The sequence below is a fragment of the Mugil cephalus genome, chromosome 9 (genome assembly GCF_022458985.1).
Source record: "Mugil cephalus isolate CIBA_MC_2020 chromosome 9, CIBA_Mcephalus_1.1, whole genome shotgun sequence".
Lineage (NCBI taxonomy): Eukaryota > Metazoa > Chordata > Actinopteri > Mugiliformes > Mugilidae > Mugil > Mugil cephalus.
The window spans coordinates 9,326,437-9,345,149 of record NC_061778.1 but is presented as its reverse complement, the minus strand read 5'-3'; the positions used below and the strand labels follow the sequence as shown (position 1 = coordinate 9,345,149).

Genomic DNA, 18,713 nt, shown 5'->3' with positions numbered 1-18,713 from the left:
TTGTTTTCATTTCATTTGTGTCCCTCTTTTATGCATAATTCTATTATTATTGTTAACTGTCGAATTGATAGGTTATTCATTGTGTGTTAGGTTTATTTTTTCATACCGGGATTAAGATTCTCCCACAACACAGTCTGAGGACTGACAATAAAAAGAAAAGGTGATATTTTTTTTATTTTTTAATCAGGTGCAGACCAAGTCAGACAAACCCCTGCACCGATATGAGTAGCCTTGGCAGCTCCCAACCTGAAGCCAGCCAGGCAAGTCAGTGGGGTCAGAAAAAAGAGTTCAGTCTAACACCAACCAGTCAGAGGCAGCAAATTTCCAGGTGTAGATACTGAAAAGTGCAACCTCACACTGTAACACATGGACATTTTGGGAGCCTAATTCTGAACACTGATTCAACCTGTAACAATAATAACTGATTTTGTGTTGTGATGTTATTTTATTGTTGTTGTATTTATTTAGACTGTATATACATAGTTTCTACAATTCGGTTCCATAAATAGAATGTCCACCCCTGTCATAAGTGTAGCTCCGCCCCTGCTACTGTAACGTCTCATTCGGTTTCCATAGCAACTGACAACATTAGCCAAGCTAGCGTCTGTAGTTAACACAAATTAGACAGAAGTTAACTAGTCTGTTGTAGTTTTATGGAACTTTTTCTGCGTGTTATTTTTATATTTTAATCTGTTTGTTAATTTCAACCTTCAGTATTCCGCTCATGTAGTAAAGTTTCTACCTTAGTATGTCGTCCACTGGCATCACGCAGGATGTTTTGCAGCAGGTCGACCGGTTCTGGTCCATGTTGGATGAGCTCTCTCAAAATGACCCAGCAGCTTACCGCAAGCTCATCGAGAAGCAGATGAAGGCAGGAGCCGAGTTCTGTGCACAACCTGAGCTTCACTCGACTCTGTGCGCCGAAATTTTGGTAAGCAGCGTCGATGGCACCGGTTTAATAGCGAATAATTGGTTATTTTAGCTTTAACTTTGTAGCAGTGAAGGGTTCTGTCCACGCTGATTTCATTGTTTTTCATCGTGTTTTCACTGACGATGGCCCCGTTCCATTCAGCTGTGTCGACCAAATTCATACAGGTGTATGTGGCCAACATCTGGGAATCAGGAAGTCGTAGGTGTAGGGATGTGCGATACCACTATTTTTCCTTTCGATCCGATACCAGGTAATACCAAGGCTAATATCCCGATACCGATACTTTCAGATGTGTGCTTGTGCATATAAAAATGATAACTTTTACAATGGTTAGAATTAGAAAGGTTAGAATTTGACAGAATTTGAAATGTGACAATAAAGTTCACATTCTACGTTACTCTATCATTTCCCATGTTTTCTATGGCTGTGCAAAGCATCCTGTATTTGTATTTGAATACAATTTAAAATAGATGTAAAAATATATGTAGTATTTTAGTTACACTTCTAATTTAGGATATGTAAGTGTATTTGTATTTGTTGAGGGGAAAAAAATATTTGTATTCAAATAAAATTCAAAATAGATGTAAAAATCCATTTTTCTTTTATTTATTTATTTTTAGTTACACTTCTAACTTTGGATATGTAAATGTTAAAATAAGTATTTTTTAATTAGTCAATTTAATAAATATGGATGTATATGCAATATTGGTTGATGTTTTGCATTAAATGCAGGTGATTAACATTTCACCCTTTAAGACCTGAACATTCGCCTGTGCAAACAAAAAAGCTTGCGGCATTTGAATAATCGTAACTCACCAATGGACAAAATTCAAAGTGTGACTGAACATTGGGAAGTTGCACTTTCCAGTAAAAAAAAAAGCTGCCATTATGGTAATGATGACGCATCGCTGCTGATGGCTGCAGGTTGTGGAGCGACGCAGAACCTGGGAGCCCCGGGAAGAGAGGGTTGTTTTGAGGAATTTGTTGGTAAAAGTCAGTTATACCCTTGAGATGTCATGTTACAGTTACAGCATGTTTTACACATACACAGAAACTTTTCTTCAAAAAAATATCCTTCAAGTACAAACTAAAACCTTTCAAGTACAAAAACAATATCCTTCAAGTACAAATTAAAATCTTTCAAGTACAAATACAAGTGCAATGAATACGTGTATTTTCCCAGGCCCCATTTTGTATGCAAGTGAAAGTCGAAAGTATTTATGAGTACGTGTATATTTTCAAAATCCACACTTGATACATGTTGGAATGTCCCCACTTTGTATGCAAGTGAGAATATGTGTGTAGTTTTTCCCCCCACATCCTCATTTGGTACGTAAATTTGAATGGGTGTATTTTCAAAACGTATGTTGTATTTTCCCACTTTTTACATAAGTCAGAACAGGTGTATTTTCCAAATCCCCCACTTTGTATGCAAGTCAGAATTTGTGTATTTTCCAGGTCCCCACTGTGTAAGAAAGTGAGAATTTGTGTGGTCCAAGTCCCCATTAAGTACAAAAGTGAGAACATAGGTGTATGTTACGTGTGACTTACCATTCACAAAGCCTCGTTCCTTGACTGTCAGTGAAACAACCAATCACATCAGCTTATATTTACCATGGGTTCTGTCCAAACAGAAACAAGAAGTGTTTTCCCCACCCTGTAGTGTTGTTGTGTTTTGTGTGATGTTGTTGCGTTTTGTGAAATGTGTTTTGATCTTCAGGGTTATTTTCCAGGGACCCATTTGGTACGTAAGTTGCAACGTGTGTATTTTACTAATCAGAATGTGTGTGTATTTTCCAGGTCCCCACTTTGTATGCCAGTAAGGATGAGTGTATTCCCAAGTCCCTATTAAGTATGACGGTGAGAATATGTGTGTATTTTCCAGGTCCCCGTTTGGTACGTTAGTTGAAAATGGTGTATTTTCCAAGTCCCTGCTTTGTATGCAAGTGAGAATGTGTGTGTTTACATGTCCCCATTTGATTTAAGTTGAAATGTATCTACAGGTTTTGTGCTACTGAGAATGTGTGTATTTTCAAATACCCATTAAGTACGTAAGTGAGTGTGTGTGTATTTTCCATGGAGGCAAAATCCCCACTTGGTACATATGTTTGAACATGTGTATTTTCCAAGGCCCCACTTTGTACGCCAGTCAGACTGTATTTTCCAGGTCCCGCAACTTATATGTTAGTGAGAATGTGTGTATTCCCAAGTCCTCCCAAGTTGCCTCTATTTTCTGCAGTGGCGGAGGTCTTTCAACATCTGTAGGACTTTGCTCAGGATGTTCTACGAGTCTGTGGCAGTTATCGCTATCTTCTATGAGTTGTGTACTGGGGCAGCAGGCTGAGGGTAGTGGACTGAACAGACTGAGCTATAAGGCCAATGACATTGTGGGAGTAAAGGTGACAGTGGCGTCAGATTGAAGAATGCTTCACAAAGTGAATGTCATCTGGGACGGTGTGTCCAACCCACTCCATGATATGCTGGTCAGACACAGGAGTTCCTTCATCACCAGACTGATTACACCACAATGCACTACAGACTACAGCCACATGAAATAATTTCTACCTGTGGCCATCAACCTGTACAACTCCTCACTCTGAATGTCAGACACTTGGCCAGTTGGACTTGTACTCAAGTCAGAATGTGTGTGTGTCTCTCTCTATTCCAGGTCCCCACTTTGTATGCTAGTGAGAATATGTGTATTTCCGAAGTCCCCACTTCGTACACAAGATAGAATTTGTGTGTGACACTCGGTTGGATAATTTCCTTCTGTGCTGTAACCCTTGTTTTTGCTAAAACTGCAATCACTCATGTTCACTTTGTTTTCATGTATTTATTTTTATTTTACATTTACTGGACACTGGACTCACCATGTGCATTAATTGCCACTGCAATACCCTATATTCAGTATTCAGTGTTAATAAAGAGCAACAACTCGGAACACATGTTCACGTACACTTGCACATATATTTTCATGTATGTTTTTTACATTTTTTACATTGATGTTTGTATTCTTAGTCAAACTGCCTACTTATTCTTACATAGTCTTATTGCATACAAGTCCCCACTTTGTATATAATTGAGAATATATGTATTCTCGCAAGCGTGTATTTGCCACGTATGCAAATAACACTGTGTGTATTTTCGTAATCCCCTCTTGGTGCATACATTGAAAGTTACATTTTCCAAGCCATCTGTTTGTATACAAGTCAGAATGTGTATATATCGCAGGGCCTCACTTTGTACACTAGTGATAATATGTGTGTATTTTTCAGGTCCCCACTTTGTACGCTAGTAATAATATGTGTATTCCTAGGTCCCCACTCTGCACACATGCTGGAATGTGTGTGTATTTCAGGCCCCCAGTTTGCCAGTGAGAATTTGTGTATTCTGCAAGTCCCCACCTTGTATGTAAGTGAAAATGTGTGTGTTCTCAAAAGTGTCTTTTCCACAAATGCAAGTAGGAATACGTGTATTTTCACAATCCCCACCCTGGTACATACACTGGAATGTATAGTTTTCCAAGACCCCACTGTGTACCCTAGTGAAAATGTGTGTTCTACAAGTTTCCACTTTGTACACAAGTCAGAATATGTACGTGTATGTTTCAGGTACCCACTTAGTATGCTAGTGAGAATTTGTGTATTTTTGAAGTCGCTGATAATAATGTGTGTATTTTAAAGTCCCCACTTTGTACGTAGGTAAGAATGTGTGTGTTTCCCAAGTCCCCACTTAGTACACAAGTCAGAAAATGTTTCCGTATTTTACTTCCCGCTTTTTCAGGCTAGTGAAATTTTTGTATTCTTTAAATCCCCAGTTTATACACAAGTCTAAATGTGTGTGTATTTCAGGCCCCCACTTTCTATGTAAGGGAGAATATGTGTATTCTCAAAAGCGTGTCTTCCATGTAAGGAAGTAGAAATTTGTGTATTTTTTACGCTAGTAAGAATATGTGTGTATATTTCAGGTCCTCATTTTGTACACAAGTAAGAATGTGTGTATTTTCCAAGTCCTCATATTGTATATATGTATAAGAATGTGTGGGTTTTCCAGGTGCCCACTTTGTACGTAAGTCAGAATGTGTGTGAATATTTTAGGTCTCCAATTTGTACTGTAGTCAGAATGTGTGTATTTTCCAAGTCCCAACTTTGTTCATTAAGTGAGAGTATGTGTTTTATCAAAAATGTGATTTTTGCATGTATGCAAGTAGGAAAGTGTATTTTGAAAATCCCCATCTGGTACATACATTGAAACTTGTGTATTTCGGGTCCCCACTTTGCACCCTAGTAAAAAATTTGTGTGTTCTTCAAGTTCCCAATTTTTATACAAGTCAGAATGTGTGTGTATATTTCAGGTCCCCACTTCGTATGCTACTGAGCATGTGTGTATTCTCCAAGTTCCCACTTTGTACATAAGTTGGAATGTATGTGAATATCTCAGGTCCCCACTTTGTACCCTAGTCAGAATGTCTGTATTTTCCAAGTCCCCACCTTGTACATAAGTGAGAGTATATGCGTGTTTTCAAACTTATGATTTTTGCAAGTATGCAAGTAGTAACACATGTATTTTCACAATCCCCATCTGGTACATTGATTGGAACTTGTGAAGTTTGGAAATCCTAACTTTGTACACAGGTCAAAAAATGTCTTTTTTCCAAGTTCCTATTTTGTATTTAAGTGGAAATATGTGTATTTTTAAAACTGGTGCATACACTTAAACATGTGTTTCGTCCAAGTCCACACTTTGCATGCTAGTGAAAATGTGTGTATTCTCCAAGTGCCCACGTTGTATGCTAGTGAGAATGTGTGTATTCTCAAAATTGTGTCTTTTCCACAAATGGAAGCAGGAATATGTGTTTTGTCACAATCCCCATCTGCTACATACATTGGAAATTATGTAGTTTTCCAGGTCCCCGCTTTGTACCCTAGTGGGAATATGTGTGTATTTTCCAGGTCCCCACGTTGTATGCTAGTGAGAATGTGTGTATTTTCAAAAGTGTGTTTTTTCGACAAATAAAAGTAGGAATATGCATATTTTCACAATCCCCACCTGCTACATACATTGGAAATAGTGTAGTTTTCCAGGTCCCCACTTTGTACCCTAGTGGGAATATGTGTGTATTTTCCAGGTCCCCACTTTGTATGCTAGTGAGAATGTGTGTATTTTCAAAAGTCGGTCTTATCGACAAATACAAGTAGGAATATGCGTATTTTCACAGTCCCCACCTGCTACATACATTGGAACTAGTGCAGTTTTACAGGTCCCCGCTTTGTTCCCTAGGGAGAATATGTGTGTATTTTTCAGGTCCCCACGTTGTATGCTAGTGAGAATGTGTGTATTTTCAAAATTGTGTCTTTTCAACAAATACAAGCAGGAATATGTGTTTTGTCACAATCCCCACATGCTACATACATTGGAACTTGTGTAGTTTTCCAGGTCCCCGCTTTGTACCCTAGTGGGAATATGTGTGTACTTTTTTCAGGTCCCCACGTTGTATGCTAGTGAGAATGTGTGTATTTTCAAATATTGATGTGTCTTTATTCTCAAATTGAAATGCAGTAGATATGTGTTTTTTCACAATCCCACCTGCTACATACATTGGAACTTGTGTAGTTTTCCGGGTTTCCTCCACTTTGTACCCTATTTGGAATAATGTGTATTTCCAGGTCCCCACTTGTATGCTAGTGAGAATGTGTGTATTTTCAAAAGTTTGTCTTTTCCACAAATGACAGTAGGAATATGTGTTTTGTACAATCCCAACCTGCCTAAATACATTGGAATTTGTGTAGTTTTCCAGGTCCCCGCTTTGTACCCTAGTGAGAATATGTGTGTATTTTTTCCAGTTGTGCCCAGTGATTGGTATCCATATGATGTAGTGAGAATGTGTGTATTTTCAAAAGTGTGTCTTTTCCAAAAATAGAAGTAGGAATATGTGTATTTTTCACAATCCCCACCTGTACATACATTGGAACTTGTGTAGTTTTCCAGGTCCCGCTTTGTACCCTAGTGGTAATATGTGTGTATTTTTCGCAGTTCGAAGTCTCCCCACTTTGTATGCTAGTGAGAATGTGTGTATTTTCAAAAGTGTGTCTTTTCCACAAATGCAAGTAGGAATATGCGTATTTTCACAATCCCAACTGCTCATACATCGGAACTAGTGTAGTTTTCCAGGTCCCCATTTGTACCCTAGTGAGAATATGTGTGTATTTTTAGGTCCCCACGTTGTATGCTAGTGAGAATGTGTGTTCAATTTCTTTCCACAATGAGGTTTTTCCTCCCACTTTGCATGTTGAAGTGAGAATGTTAGTACGTTTTCAAAAGTGTGTCATTTTCCACAAATGCAAGTGAGAATTGTGTATTTTCAAAATCCCCACACTAATGAAGGAATTGTGTTTTGTCCAGTCTCCCCTGTTATACCTATGGTAATTGTGTATTTTTTCAGGTCCCCACTTGTATGCTAGTGAGAATGTGTGTATTCTTCAAGTCCCCACTTTGTATGCTAGTGAGAATGTGTGTATTTTCAAAAGTGTGTCTTTTCCACAAATGCAAGTAGGAATATGCGTATTTTCACAATCCCCACCTGCTACATACATCGGAAATAGTGTAGTTTTCCAGGTCCCCATTTTGTACCCTAGTGAGAATATGTGTGTATTTTTCCAGGTCCCCACGTTGTATGCTAGTGAGAATGTGTGTATTTTCAAAAGTTTGTCTTTTCAACAAATACAAGTAGGAATATGTGTATTTTCATTATCCCCACCTGCTATATACATTGGAACTTGTGTAGTTTTCCAGGTCCCCGCTTTGTACCCTAGTGAGAATATGTGTGTATTTTCCAGGTCCCCACGTTGTATGCTAGTGAGAATGTGTGTATTTTTTCAAAGTGTGTGTTATTTTCAAAAGTGACAAATGCAAGTAGGAATATGTGTATTTTCACAATCCCCACATGCTACATACATTGGAACTTGTGTAGTTTTCCAGGTCCCCGCTTTGTACCCTAGTGGTAATATGTGTGTATTTTTTCAGGTCCCCACGTTGTATGCTAGTGAGAATGTGTGTATTCTTCAAGTCCCCACTTTGTATGCTAGTGAGAATGTGTGTATTCTCAAAATTGTGTTTTTTCAATAAATGCAAGTAGGAATATGTGTATTTTCACAATCCCCACCTGCTGCATACATTGGAACTTGTGTAATTTTCCAGTTCCCCACTTTGTACCTTAGTTGGAAAATATATGTATTTCCCAGGTCCCCACGTTGTATGCTAGTGAGAATGTGTGTATTTTCAAAAGTGTGTCTTTTCCACAAATACAAGTAGGAATATGCGTATTTTCACAATCCCCACCTGCTACATACATTGGAACTTGTGTAGTTTTCCAGGTCCCCGCTTTGTACCCTAGTGGGAATATGTGTGTATTTTCCAGGTCCCCACGTTGTATTTTCCAGTATTGCTGTAAGTGAGAATGTGTGTATTTTCAAAAGTGTGTCTTTTCCACAAATGGAAGCAGGAATATGTGTTTTGTCACAATCTCCACCTGCCTCATACATTGGAACTTGTGTAGTTTTCCAGGTCCCCACTTTGTACCCTAGTGAGAATATGTGTGTATTTTTTAGGTCCCCACGTTGTATGCTAGTGAGAATGTGTGTATTTTTCAATTATGTGTGTGTTATTTCACAAGTTTTCCAAGCAAGTAGGAATATGCGTATTTTCACATCCCCACCTGCTACATACATCGGAAATAGTGCAGTTTTACAGGTCCCCCTTTGTACCCTAGTGAGATATGTGTGTATTTTTCCAGGTCCCCACGTTGTATGCTAGTGAGAATTGTGTGTATTTTCAAAAGTTGTCTTTTCAACAAATAAAGCAGGAATATGTGTTTTTCATATCCCACCTGTTACTACATTGAAACTTGTGTAGTTTTCACAGTTCCCAGCTTTGTACCCTAGTAGAATATGTGTGTATTTTCAGGTACCCACGTTGTATGCTAGTGAGAATTTGTGTATTTTATCCATAATATGTGTGTTTTTGCCCAACTTGAGAGAGATATGTGTTTTTCCCAAGTCCCACTTGTCAAGCAGGAAATGTTTCGTTTTCCTTCCCGCTTTTCCCTAGTGAAATATTTTGTATTTTTAATCCCCAGTTTATCTAGTGTAAATGTGTGTGTATTTCAGCCCCACTTTCATGTAAGTGAGAATATGTGTATTCTCAAAAGTGTTCTTTCCAGTAATGCAAGTAGAAATTTGTGTATTTTTATACGCTATGTAAAATATTGATTGTATTTCAGGTCCCATTTTGTACCAAGTAAAATGTGTGTATTTTCCAAGTCCCATTTGTATGTAGTATGAGAATGTGTGGTTTTCCAGGTCCCCACGTTGTAGTAAGTAGAATGTGTGTGATATTTTCAAGGTCTCCATTTTACATTAGTCGGAAAATGCGTATTTTCCAATGCCCAACTTGTTCTTTACATGGAGATAGTGTGTTTTCAGTGTTTTTACATGTATGCAAGTAGGAAGTGTATTTTTGAAAATCCCCATCTGTACTAATTGAAATTGTGTATTTCGGGTCCCCACTTTGCATAGTAAGTGTGTTTCGTTTTTTTCATAAATTTTGTATTTAGTCCCACGTATGCAGGAGATGTGTTATTTCCAAGTCCCACTTTACATAATTGGAATGTATGTGAATTTCCAGGTCCCCACTTTGTACCCTAGTCAGAAATGTCTGTATTTTCTAAAGGGTCCCCACCGTTGTGTAATGCTCAACTTGATGAATATGGTGTAAATGTATTTTACAATCCCCTTACTTTGATTGAACTAGTAAAGATTGGTATTTTACCAAAAAAGTGTCTTTTTTCCAATGCAATGTTTAGGAATATGTGTATTTTTAAAACCTGCTACATACACTTAAACTGGTAGTTTTCTCCAGTCCCACTTTGCTACCTAGTGGAAATATGTGTGTATTTTCCAAGTCCCACGTTGTATGCTAGTGAGAATGTGTGTATTTCAAAAGTGTGTCTTTTCCACAAATAGAAGCAGGAATATGTGTTTTGTCACAATCCCCACCTGTTACATACATTGGAACTTGTGTAGTTTTCCAGGTCCCCGCTTTGTACCCTAGTGGGAATATGTGTGTATTTTCCAGGTCCCCACGTTGTATGCTAGTGAGAATGTGTGTATTTTCAAAAGTGTGTCTTTTCCACAAATACAAGTAGGAATATGGCTATTTTCACAATCCCCACCTGCTACATACATTGGAAACTTGTTAGTTTTCCAGGTCCCCGCTTTGTACCCTAGTGGGAATATGTGTGTATTTTCCAGGTCCCCACTTGTATGCTAGTGAGAATGTTGTGTATTTTAAAAGTGGTCTTATGACAAATACAAGTAGGAATATGCGTATTTTCACAATGCCCACCTGCTACATACATTGGAACTAGTGTAGTTTTCCAGGTCCCCGCTTTGTACCCTAGTGTGAATATGTGTGTATTTTTTCAGGTCCCCACGTTGTATGCTAGTGAGAATGTGTGTATTTTCAAAAGTTGCGTCTTTTCACAAATCAAGCAGGAATATGTGTTTTGTCACAATCCCCACCTGCTACTATACATTGGAACTTGTGTAGTTTTCCAGGTCCCCGCTTTGTACCCTAGTGGGAATATGTGTACTTTTTTCAGGTCCCCACGTTGTATGCTAGTGAGAATGTGTGTATTCTGTAAGTCCTCACTTTGGACGTAAGTGAGAATTTGTGTACTCAAAATTGTGCTTTCCAAAATGCAAGTAGGAATATGTGTTTTTTCACAATCCCCACCTGTTACATACATTGGAACTTGTGTAGTTTTCCAGGTCCTCGCTTTGTACCCTAGTGGGAATATGTGTGTATTTTCCAGGTCCCCACTTTGTATGCTAGTGAGAATGTGTGTATTTTCAAAAGTTTGTCTTTTCCACAAATGGAAGCAGGAATATGTGTTTTACAATCCCAACCCTCATACATTGGAATGTGTAGTTTCCAGGTCCCGCCAAAATTGTTACCCCAGTGAGCTAGTAAATGTGTGTATTTCCAAGTCCCCACTTTGATGTAGTGAGAATGTGTGTATTTTCAAAAGTGTGTCTTTTCCACATAGAAGAGGAATATGTGTTTTTCACAATCCCACTTACATACATTGGAACTTGTGTATTTTCCAGTCCCCGCTTTGTACCTGTGGTATGTGTATTTTCAGGTCCCCACTTGTTGCTAGTGAGAATGTGTGTATTTTCAAAGTTTGTCTTTTCCACAAATGAGAGGAATATGGTTTTCACAATCCCCACTGCTCTACATGGAAGTGTAGTTTTCCAGGTCCCCTTTGTACCTAGTGAGAATTGTGTGTATTTTTAGTCCCCACGTTGTATGCTAGTGAGAATGTGTGTTTTCAAGTTCTTTCCACATGAAGGAAATGTGGTAATTTTCAAAGTGTGTTTTCCCTTTGTATAGTGGGAAATATGTGTATTTTCCAAGGTCCCACACATTGTATCTATGAGAACTGTGTATTTTCAAGTGTGTCTTTTCCCATGACAGTTTGTTTTGTCACACTACTGTCATTACTTGGATGTGTATGTTTTCCAGGTCCCCACTTTGTACTAGTGAGAAATGTGTGTATTTTCAGGTCCCCACTTGTATGCTAGTGAGAATGTGTGTATTTTCAAAAGTGTGTCTTATCACAAATACAAGTAGGAATATGCGTATTTTCACATCCCCACCTGCTACATACATTGGAACTAGTGCAGTTTTACAGGTCCCCGCTTTGTTCCCTAGGGAGAATATGTGTGTATTTTTCCAGGTCCCCACGTTGTATGCTAGTGAGAATGTGTGTATTTTCAAAAGTTTGTCTTTTCAACAAATACAAGTAGGAATATGTGTATTTTCATATCCCCACCTGTTAATACCATTGGAACTTGTGTAGTTTTCCAGGTCCCCGCTTTGTACCTAGTGAGAATATGTTGTGTTTAATTTTCAGGTCCCCACGTTGTATGCTAGTGAGAATGTGTTGTATTTTCATAAGTGATGTTTTTTCAAAATGTGTTTTCAAAGCAGTGGAATATGTGTTTTGTCACAATCTCCACCTGCCTCATACATTGGAACTTGTGTAGTTTTCCAGGTCCCCGCTTTGTACCCTAGTGGGAATATGTGTGTACTTTTTTCAGGTCCCCACGTTGTATGCTAGTGAAAATGTGTGTATTCTTCAAGTCCCCACTTTGCATGTAAATGAGAATTTGTGTATTCTCAAAATTGTGTTTTTTCAATAAATGCAAGTAGGAATATGTGTATTTTCACAATCCCCACCTGCTGCATACATTGGAACTTGTGTAATTTTCCAGTTCCCCACTTTGTACCCTAGTTGAGAATATGTTTATTTTTCCAGGTCCCCACGTTGTATGCTAGTGAGAATGTGTGTATTTTCAAAAGTGTGTCTTTCCACAAATAAAGTAGGAATAGTGCGTTTTTACAATCCCCACCTGTACATACATTGGAACTTGTGTATTTTCCAGGTCCCCGCTTTGTACCCTAGTGGAATATTGTGTATTTTTAGGTCCCCACGTTGTATGCTAGTGAATGTGTATTTCCAATCCCACTGCTGTAAGTGGAATGTGTGTTTTCCAAAAGTGTGTCCTTTTCCACAAATAAGTAGGAATATGTGTATTTTCACAACCCCACCTGCTACATACATTGGAACTTGTGTAGTTTTCCAGGTCCCCTGCTTTGTACCCTAGTGAGTAATATGTGTGTATTTTTTAAGGTCCCCACGTTGTATTAGTAAATGTGTACTCAGTCCCACTTTGTATTTAGTAATGTGTGTATTTTCAAAAGTGTGTCTTTCCACAAATCAAGTAGGAATATGCGTATTTTCACAATCCCCACTGCTACATACATGGAATAGTGAAGTTTTACGGGTTTCCCCGATTTGTCCCTAGTGAGAATATGTGTGTATTTTTCCAGGTCCCCACGTTGTATGCTAGTGAGAATTGTGTATTTTCAAAAGTTGTCTTTTCACAAATAAAGAGGAATATGTGTATTGTCATTATCCCCACCTGTTACATACATTGGAACTTGTGTAGTTTTCCAGGTCCCCGCTTTGTACCCTAGTGGGAATATGTGTGTATTTTCCAGGTCCCCACGTTGTATGCTAGTGAGAATGTGTGTATTTTCAAAAGTGTGTCTTTTCCACAAATGGAAGCAGGAATATGTGTTTTGTCACAATCTCCACCTGCCTCATACATTGGAACTTGTGTAGTTTTCCAGGTCCCCGCTTTGTACCCTAGTGAGAATATGTGTGTATTTTTTAGGTCCCCACGTTGTATGCTAGTGAGAATGTGTGTATTCTCCAAGTCCCCACTTTGCATGTAAGTGAGAATGTGTGTATTTTCAAAAGTGTGTCTTTTCCACAAATGCAAGTAGGAATATGTGTATTTTCACAATCCCCACATGCTACATACATTGGAACTTGTGTAGTTTTCCAGGTCCCCGCTTTGTACCCTAGTGGTAATATGTGTGTATTTTTTCAGGTCCCCACGTTGTATGCTAGTGAGAATGTGTGTATTTTCCAGGTCCCCACGTTGTATGCTAGTGATAATTTGTGTATTTTCAAAAGTGTGCCTTTTCCACAAATACAAGTTGGAATATGCGTATTTTCACAATGCCCACCTGCTACATACATTGGAACTAGTGTAGTTTTCCAGGTCCCCGCTTTGTACCCTAGTGAGAATATGTGTGTATTTTTTAGGTCCCACGTGTATGTAAGTGTTTACTCAGTAGATGAATGAGTGTGTATTTTCAAAAGTGTGTCTTTTCCATAAATGGAAGCAGGAATATGTGTTTTGTCACAATCCCCACCTGCTACATACATTGGAACTTGTGTAGTTTTCCAGGTTCCCACTTTGTACCCTAGTGGTAATATGTGTGTATTTTTTCAGGTCCCCACGTTGTATGCTAGTGAGAATGTGTGTATTCTTCAAGTCCCCACTTTGTATGCTAGTGAGAATGTGTGTATTTTCAAAAGTGTGTCTTTTCCACAAATGCAAGTAGGAATATGTGTATTTTCACAATCCCCACCTGCTACATACATTGGAACTTGTGTAGTTTTCCAGGTCCCCACTTTGTACCCTAGTGGGAATATGTGTGTATTTTTCCAGGTCCCCACGTTGTATGCTAGTGAGAATTTGTGTATTTTCAAAAGTGTGTCTTTTCCACAAATAGAAGCAGGAATATGTGTTTTGTCACAATCCCCACCTGTTACATACATTGGAACTTGTGTAGTTTTCCAGGTCCCCGCTTTGTACCCTAGTGAGAATATGTGTGTATTTTTCAGGTCCCCACTTTGCATGTAAGTGAGAATGTGTGTATTTTCAAAAGTGTGTCTTTTCCACAAATACAAATAGGAACATGTGTTTGTTCACAATCCCCACCTGCTACATACATTGGAACTTGTGTAGTTTTCCAGGTCCCCGCTTTGTACCCTAGTGGGAATATGTGTGTATTTTCCAGGTCCCCACGTTGTATGCTAGTGAGAATTTGTGTATTTTAAAAAGTGTGTCTTTTTGACAAATATAAGTAGGAATATGCGTATTTTCACAATGCCCACCTGCTACATACATTGGAACTTGTGTAGTTTTCCAGGTCCCCGCTTTGTACCCTAGTGGGAATATGTGTGTATTTTCCAGGTCCCCATGTTATATGCTAGTGAGAATGTGTGTATTTTCAAAAGTGCGTCTTTTCCACAAATGGAAGCAGGAATATGTGTTTTGTCACAATCCCCACCTGCTATATACATTGGAACCTGTGTAGTTTTCCAGGTCCCCGCTTTGTACCCTAGTGAGAATATATGTGTATTTTTCAGGTCCCCACGTTGTATGCTAGTGAGAATGTATGTATTCTGTAAGTCCTCACTTTGGACGTAAGTGAGAATTTGTGTACTCAAAATTGTGCCTTTTCCACAAATGCAAGTAGGAATATGTGTATTTTCACAATCCCCACCTGCTACATACATTGGAACTTGTGTAGTTTTCCAGGTGCTCACTTTGTACCCTAGTGGGAATATGTGTGTATTTTCCAGGTCCCCACGTTGTATGCTAGTGAGAATGTGTGTATTCTTCAAGTCCCCACTTCGTACACAAGCCAGAATGTGTGTGTATGTCAGGTCCCCAGTTTGTATGCTGGTGAGAATGTTTGTATTCTCCAAATCCCCACTTTGTACGTAAGTGAGAATATGTGTATTCTCAAAAGTGTGTCTTTTCATCTAAGTAGGAATATGTGTATTTTCACATCCCCACCTAGTACATACATTGGAATGTGTGTAGTTTTCCAGGTCCCCACTTTGTACGTAAGTGAGAATTTGTGCATTCTCTAAGTCCCCATTTAGTACACAAGTCAGAAAATGTGTGCGTATTTCAGGTCCCCACTTTGCAGGCTAGTAAGAATTCTCCAAGTCCCCAGTTTGTACACAATTCTGGGTGGGTGTGTGTGTGTATTCCAGGTCCCCACTTTATATGTAAGTGGGGGTGTGTGTATTTTCCAAATCCTCACTTAGTGAGAATATGTGTCGTACGAAATGGGGACTTACTGTATACACATACATACATATTCCATGAGTACAAAGTGCACACGTAATATGCCGCTGCATTTCCCATGTAAAATGTCAAGACATATATGCAAACTTGCAAAATGCAAAAAGCAAAAATGAGAAGTGGACCTCCTAATAATTGCTGACCTGAATCATTGGAATAAGTAAGGGAAATAAATTCCCAAACCTGGTTCACATTTCCTTCCCCAGTTGGTAGTATGGTGACAACCCTCATATTTCCTGTGAAGTGTCAGAGAGAGAGAGAGAGAGAGAGGGAGAGAGAGTTGTATATTTTCTGTGATGGTTCTGAGAAAGCATATGTCTCAGTAGCGTCTATGAAGACAACAAACCAGACAGGCAAGACTAATGACTGTGGATGTGTGCCACTGAACTGAGGGCCTGCTGCAATAAAAAGGGAAAAAAATAATGTTTATCTTGCTGTTTGTTATGGAGGTGCGACAGATACATGATAGACTAACATCTAAAACATTTTTTCTGGTGATGGGGAGGTTAACCACGGCGTCCCCCAGAGATCTGGCCTTGGTCCCTTTCTTTTCACCATTTTCATGCACTCCCTAGGTCAGATCATCCATAACCATGGACTCAGTTTTCACTGCTATGCTGATGATACTCAGATCTACATCAGCACCAACCCCTCCTCTTAGCTCCCACCTATGCAACTCAATAACTGCATGGAGGGTATCAACACCTGGATGACCTCCAGCCTCCTGATACTTAACAGCAGCAAAACAGAGCTTATGGTGATGGCCCCAGCACCAAAGCTCAAGAAGGTTGATGAAGGTTGAGGATCTTACCCTGGTTATAGCTATGGCTTATGGCTGTTCCACCTCCCCATCACCAGAAGTGCATGGGTGGGTGTCATCCTCGATTCCACCCTCTCATTCCAGCCCCCCATCAAGAGCACCACCAAATCTGCCTTCATGCACCTAAGAAACATTACAAGACTCTGCCCTAACTGTTCAACTCAGTAACAGAGATCCTCATCCTCAGGTGGCACTATGTCCAGAACTTCCAGCGTGCTAATGCACCACACCAAGCACATCACCCCTGTCCTCAAGCAACTTCACTGGCTCCCTGTCAAAGCACACATCTCTTACAAAATCCTCCTCCTGACCTACAAATCTTTCCACTCACTGGCACCCAAGTACATCACTGATCTCCTCCACCCCTACTCCCAGTCACAGCCCCTGTGCTCAACAGACAAGGACCTACTTTCTATTTCCCGTACCAGACTGAAAATCTATGGGGATAGGGCCTTCTCTGCAACTGCCCCCTACCTTATGGAATGGTCTACTACTTCACATCTGTTCTGCCCCCTCTCTCGTTCTGTTCAAAAAGCACCTAAAAACATACCTCTTCTCTATGACCTACTCCATAAACCGATTTTGCATAGTCACAATAGAATCACTTGTATAGACGGCCTTTTTTCAGTTCTTCGTTGAACTCGAGTTTCTCATCTATAGTTCTGCTGTAAGCAATGATCAGGACTTCTTTAGTCACTAATTCACATGTATCCACAATTCTTCTTACGTCAGTGGAGGGGGTGATAAGGTCTACAATTTTGCAGTGTGTATTCATTATATCAGCCTAGTGAGGATAAGTGGTAATAGAAGATGAGATGAGATTAGATTCATTATATCTTCCTTGCACGTTTTAAGATCTTAAAAGATCTTTAGTCGGCTTCTTGCCTTGCATACTTGAAATTTCCATTTCTCACATGAAGGGCCTTTGCTCTCTTTTCTTGGCTTCCTCGCATTAAAGTGCATTGGTTATTTGCTACTCTAACATCTTCACACTGCCTGACATTAGCAACAAATTTCAATATTAAAGGAAAACCTTATAGGTTGCATAAACACGGCGTATTAAGAGTATCATTTCAAAATGATTAGTGGAGCACTTATACACTCAGCTCTACTACCAGTAAGCATTCATCTTCAGTGTACAGTGTGCTTTAGAGTACCATAAATATCCAAATATTAGTTCAAGATAAGTAGCCCATACAAATAACTTGTGAGCAGTGGGGTTAGGGTAAATGTCCACAAAAAACACCACAATAAAGAGAGTTGTCAAAGCACTCAGAAGGTCCCCAAAAGAAGAAAGGGTTTTAGCCTATAAAGAGTTTATTCAGTGTTTGTAAAAGTTTCTTCCTTTGTTGTGGACAAACAAATGAGTATTGAATAGCTGTTGGATCAGTCTCAGAGGAAGCCCATATGTTACTTCTCGACCGTTCGATAATAGGGGAGTACTCACCGTTCTGTAGCAATGTCAGGTCTCCTTTCCTATAACGCCTTTCTTCTGCAAACAAAGTACAAGCTAAATCGACTAAAGGACTGACAAAGTAATAAGCATGAGTTCAAGTACATCAACAAACAAACAAACAAACAAACATGAAAAAATGCCATATCAACCGTCATTAATTACAAAGGCTCTGACATAACGCTCTTATTGAGCACTTGGTAGCATAAGCACAAATTTACAGTAGCTAGCTTCGGCATGACCTTTGCAATATTAATACATTTAGACACTCTCTAACCATTACATTCACAAAATTCAAGTAAATGATCATACAACATAGAAACATAAAATGACCTTGGTCCCATTCCAGCCGGGTGATTAATTATTAATCATTAATTGATTAGCCAATCAGCAACTAGATGCATTTAAGAATGCAGACATGGTCAAGAAGAGCATCGGAGGAAGAAGAAAGGTGATTTACTCCGTGTAAATGCCACAGCCTACCTGAGTATTGTTGCTGAGTGTTGTCCATCCCTTTATGACCACAGTGAACCCATCTCTTGATGAATACTTAAGGGTAACGTGCCATTTCACAGATATAAAATAAAATCTTGAACATATCATTTTCACTGTACTCAAATGGCCCCCACAGTCACTAGCTCTCAATCCAGTAAAGCACCTCGAATTGTGGTTTAACAGGATATTGACATTGTACAGTCAACAGATCTGCAGCAACTGCGTGATGCTGTCATGTCAATATGGACGAACTCTCCGAGGAATATTTCCAGCACCTTGATGAATCTATGCCATGAACAATTAAAGCAATTCTAAAGACAAAAAGGGGGTCCAACCTGGTACTAGTAAGATGTAACTAATGAATTGGCCATTGAGTGTATATTTTGCAAAAGCAGTTTGTTTTGTTTTGTTTTTTATATCATTTATAAAGTATTT

At 39.1% G+C, this 18,713-nt stretch overlaps 1 protein-coding gene across 1 annotated transcript in view; it reads left to right on the top strand.

Moving 5' to 3' along the window:
* Nucleotides 1-463: 463 nt before the first annotated feature.
* pih1d2 (PIH1 domain containing 2) overlaps nucleotides 464-18,713 on the top strand; it is a 20,217-nt gene continuing 1,967 nt past the window's right edge. Inside the window, exon 1 of the mRNA XM_047594322.1 lies at nucleotides 464-931. Coding sequence (XP_047450278.1) covers nucleotides 749-931 — 183 coding nt within the window. The 5' untranslated portion in view covers nucleotides 464-748. The remainder of the gene's footprint in view (nucleotides 932-18,713) is intronic.